A 4148-nucleotide genomic window follows, 5' to 3' on the forward strand; every position below is an offset into this window, starting at 1 on the left:
CGCCAGTACAGCATCAAGGAATACTAGGTATTGATTTTCTCACAGCAAACAATTTTATATTTTCAAACGAGCGACTAATTCTAAGCGGAAAAGAATTTAAAAGGTGCGATAAACCGCATCCCGATAACGTGAAAAGAAAACAAGACGTGTTAGTAATATTCAAAGATGACACTGGAGCGATCACGAGAATGAATGACTCTAACAAACCTATATTGCCGTCACACTTACATTCTGAGATAAAAGGCATTGAAAGTTTTTACGAGACATCAATCTATCCCATTTCAGAAAGATATTAGATAACACGCGTTTAGAAACTATTGAAAGAAAATACCCGTCTTTCACATATTCAGAACATTCCAGCGAGATCTGGGATATCATAACGGAATTCCATGATATTTTTACCTTACCAGGAGACCCTCTTCCTCTTACTAAATTAATTGAACACGAAATTAAAACCTCGGACGAAATTCCTGTTAACACAAAACAATATCGTTATCCTCCAATACACCAAGAGGAAATTAAGAAACAGATTAAAGACATGCTTGCAAAAGGAATTATACAGGAATCAGATTCACCTTATAATTCACCCCTTTGGATTGTACCTAAAAAGCAGGATGCTTCTGGTAAAACCCAAATGGAGATTAGTAATAGATTTTAGAAAACTTAATGAAAAGACCATTCAAGACGCTTATCCGCTTCCAAATATAGACGAAATATTAGATCAGTTAGGTAATGCGCGATATTTTTCTGCTTTTGATCTGGCATCGGGTTTCCATCAAATCGGCATGCATCCCAAAGACATTCAGAAAACAGCCTTTTCTACTCCAAACGGACATTATGAATACACTCGAATGCCCTTCGGTTTAAAAAATGCACCTCCTACCTTTCAAAGAATGATGAATCGGGGCTTAAAGGGATTAATTGGTAATAATTGCTTAGTTTATATAGACGACATAATAGTTTATGGAAAAACAATCGAAGAGCATAACAAAAATTTAAGAATATTATTTGAAAGACTTAGACAGGTCGGGCTAAAATTACAACCCGATAAGTGCGAATACCTCAAACCGGAACTTGAATATTTAGGGCACGTTATTTCGGAACAAGGCATACAACCTAACCCTAATCGAATCGAGAAGGTAAAAACTTACCCAGTACCAAGAAATCCGAAAGAAATCAAACAATTCCTTGGGCTAGTCGGTTACTACCGTAAATTTATCAAAGACTTTTCCAAGATAGCGAAACCGTTAACACGATTACTCCAAAAATCCTCAACCTTTCAATGGACTAACGAACAACAACATTCTTTTGAATCTCTCAAATCCAAGTTAATAACGCAACCTGTATTATCTTATCCTGACTGGAACAGACCGTTTGTTTTGACCACTGACGCATCTAATGAGGCCATCGGGGCAATACTCTCACAAGGAACAATAGGCAAAGACAAGCCATTGGCTTTTGCCTCTAGAACGCTTAATAAAGCAGAGACTCGATATAGCACTACGGAAAAAGAATTACTCGCAATTGTATGGGCGACAAAACATTTTAGACAATATTTATACGGAAAAAAATTTACAATCGTAACGGACCATAAACCTTTAGTCTGGCTAATGAACGTGAAAGATCCTAACTCCAGATTAATGAGATGGAGACTTAAATTAGAAGAATTCGATTACGAAATTGTTTATAAACCGGGAAAAACTAATACTAACGCCGACGGACTGTCACGAATTCCAGTAAATGCAATCGACTCCTATCTTTCCGATGAAGATATCGAACACATATTATCAGACATAATAAAAGAGAAACGCGAAATTAAGATTGCTTTTAACAAAGATCCAGTTCCGGGATGGTTAAATATTGATCCGAAATCTGTCTCCTTGGAAAATCTCTTAACTTTAATATCACCAATCATTGAGGATACAAATGCTGATCCTGACAAATGGACGTTATATTTCATAGGACCTATTAATACCAAGACACGAAACACTATAGACGCTTTAATTAACACGTACAACTTGCAGTCTAAAACTAAGACGATAATAGAAGAACGACCGTCTCAATGGTTTGAAGATAAGTTTCCACTACCAACTCCAACGAACGAATACTTACCTGAAAACGATTACGAAATACAAAAGGGACCATCATCTTCTCCCTCAATTCCATCCTCATCCAAACCAAAAGTGAATAAACAAATAATAGTAAGAAATCAAGTCGGTAGGCAAACCAATAAAACAATATTATTTATCGAAACCCCTCCTGAAATTACTAGAGAAAACGAAGTTTATGTATCTCCTCACGCAACTCACAGACAATTAAGTATTCAACTACATGACTTTTTAACTGAGAACGATCATCATCTAAATATAATACACGATCAGAAGGAAGTTAGTAAATTGATTTCAGTTATCGACGAATATTATCTTGGAGACAAATTATACATTTACGTTTCTCAGTATCTTCCAGAAATTAAAAATAAAAATGAAATTATATCGGATGCACATTCCGGCATATTAGGCGGTCATTATTCAACAGAAAAGACGCTTCAAAAGATTAGACAAAAATACAATTGGCCAAACATAACTGTTGACGTCAAAGAATTCATTGACAAGTGTGAATTATGTCAACTCAACAAGCCAGGTACTCAAAAACCTTACATCTATTCTTCTCCTGATATCCCACAAACTCCAAATGACAAAATATCCATCGATATCATGGGACCGTTTGAAATAACAAACAGAGGAAACCGGTATATCCTTGTTACCCAAGACTACCTGACACGATATATTCTCGTAGAACCTCTAGTAGATAAATCTACGGCCGCGATTATTAGAGCCTTGTGGTACTCCTGGCTCAGATATTTCGGAAAACCTAAAGAACTACTTTCCGATAACGCTTTAGAATTTACTTCTAACGAATTTAAGACACTTTGTGATAAATTGCATGTAAAACACGTACTAACTTCAGTTTATCACCCGCAATCGAACGGAAAAAATGAGAGATCACACTTAATACTAACCGAATATATTAGACATTACATTAACGAACAAGAGCAATGGGATATGATACTACCCCAAGCAATGCTCACATACAATTGCACAGTTAATAAAAATACAGGCTATACGCCTTACGAGTTACAATTCGGTAGGGAACCAAATCACATCTTCAGTGAAGAAGATGAAAGGGTAACCCTTCAAAAACAAATTGAAGACTCACGTCTTCAACACGAAAATAAATTGGAAGAAGCGCGTAGGAGCATACGCGACTATCAAAATTCCAATATTCCTATCAAAAATTACGTACCAATTGAAAGCAATGAGTTGATTCTTGTAAAGAATTTCAATGCCAAGTCATTCGAGCCACAATGGAAAGGTCCTTTTCCTGTTGTTCGACATGACAAATTCATAACATATCATATTAGAGAAAACGGAGAAATTAAACAATATCACAGAAGTGATATTAAACCTTTCGTTTCAGGCAATAGGAATGGATCTGATACGAATCATTCCGATACTTCTTCTCCTGATTCCCCAGGGTCATCTTACTGACAATGTAGAGAGAGAGAAGTTCAAGATCGCTCAGCTAGATGATAGTGAAGTAATTTACCTTGAAACTTTAGATAAAGTAAAATTATACCACGAACAATGGAAGATTGTAGTAGGATATGATTTATCGGATTTAGAGAAAAACTTTGCTATACTTAAAAAAGCGTATACTGATTTACTTAACCATTATTGTGTTAGTGAAAGGAAATGGATATGTTCCTCCCAAAAACGAATAACTAAGCGATTAGATCAACTAAGCGAAATAGAAAACGAAGTAGAGAACGTTCAATATTTAGCCGGATTTCAAAAGTTAAATAGAACCAAGCGCGGATTATTTAATTTTATAGGTGAAGTCAGCAAAACATTATTTGGAACTTTAGATGATACCGACGCGACCTATTATAATAACGAACTAGATAAATTGTATGCGAATCAGAAAAATGTACAACTAAGTACATGCAAATTCAAAACACTTTATGGATCCAACTCCATACAAATCGGGATTGGATTGGTATAGCTCCAAAAGAAGAGCTGGTGCATGTACTTTGTTCCGATAAAATACCTCGTAGAGCACGAGTCTTTCGAAATTTTATACTTCATTTA

General features: G+C 35.7%; 1 protein-coding gene across 1 annotated transcript; it reads left to right on the forward strand.

Moving 5' to 3' along the window:
• The first annotated feature begins 614 nt into the window (after positions 1-614).
• Positions 615-3548, forward strand: LOC118648195. Its single transcript, XM_036294518.1, has one exon. It carries the CDS (start codon positions 615-617, stop codon positions 3546-3548), a length of 2934 nt encoding a protein of 977 aa, XP_036150411.1.
• The last annotated feature ends 600 nt before the right edge of the window (positions 3549-4148 follow it).

Source organism: Monomorium pharaonis, unplaced genomic scaffold, assembly GCF_013373865.1.
Source record: "Monomorium pharaonis isolate MP-MQ-018 unplaced genomic scaffold, ASM1337386v2 scaffold_278, whole genome shotgun sequence".
In the NCBI taxonomy this organism is placed as follows: domain Eukaryota; kingdom Metazoa; phylum Arthropoda; class Insecta; order Hymenoptera; family Formicidae; genus Monomorium; species Monomorium pharaonis.

Bases quoted from the DNA above. Each gene is read 5' to 3' on its own strand.
- LOC118648195 (XM_036294518.1), top strand. From the start codon at position 615: ATGCTTCTGGTAAAACCCAAATGGAGATTAGTAATAGATTTTAGAAAA.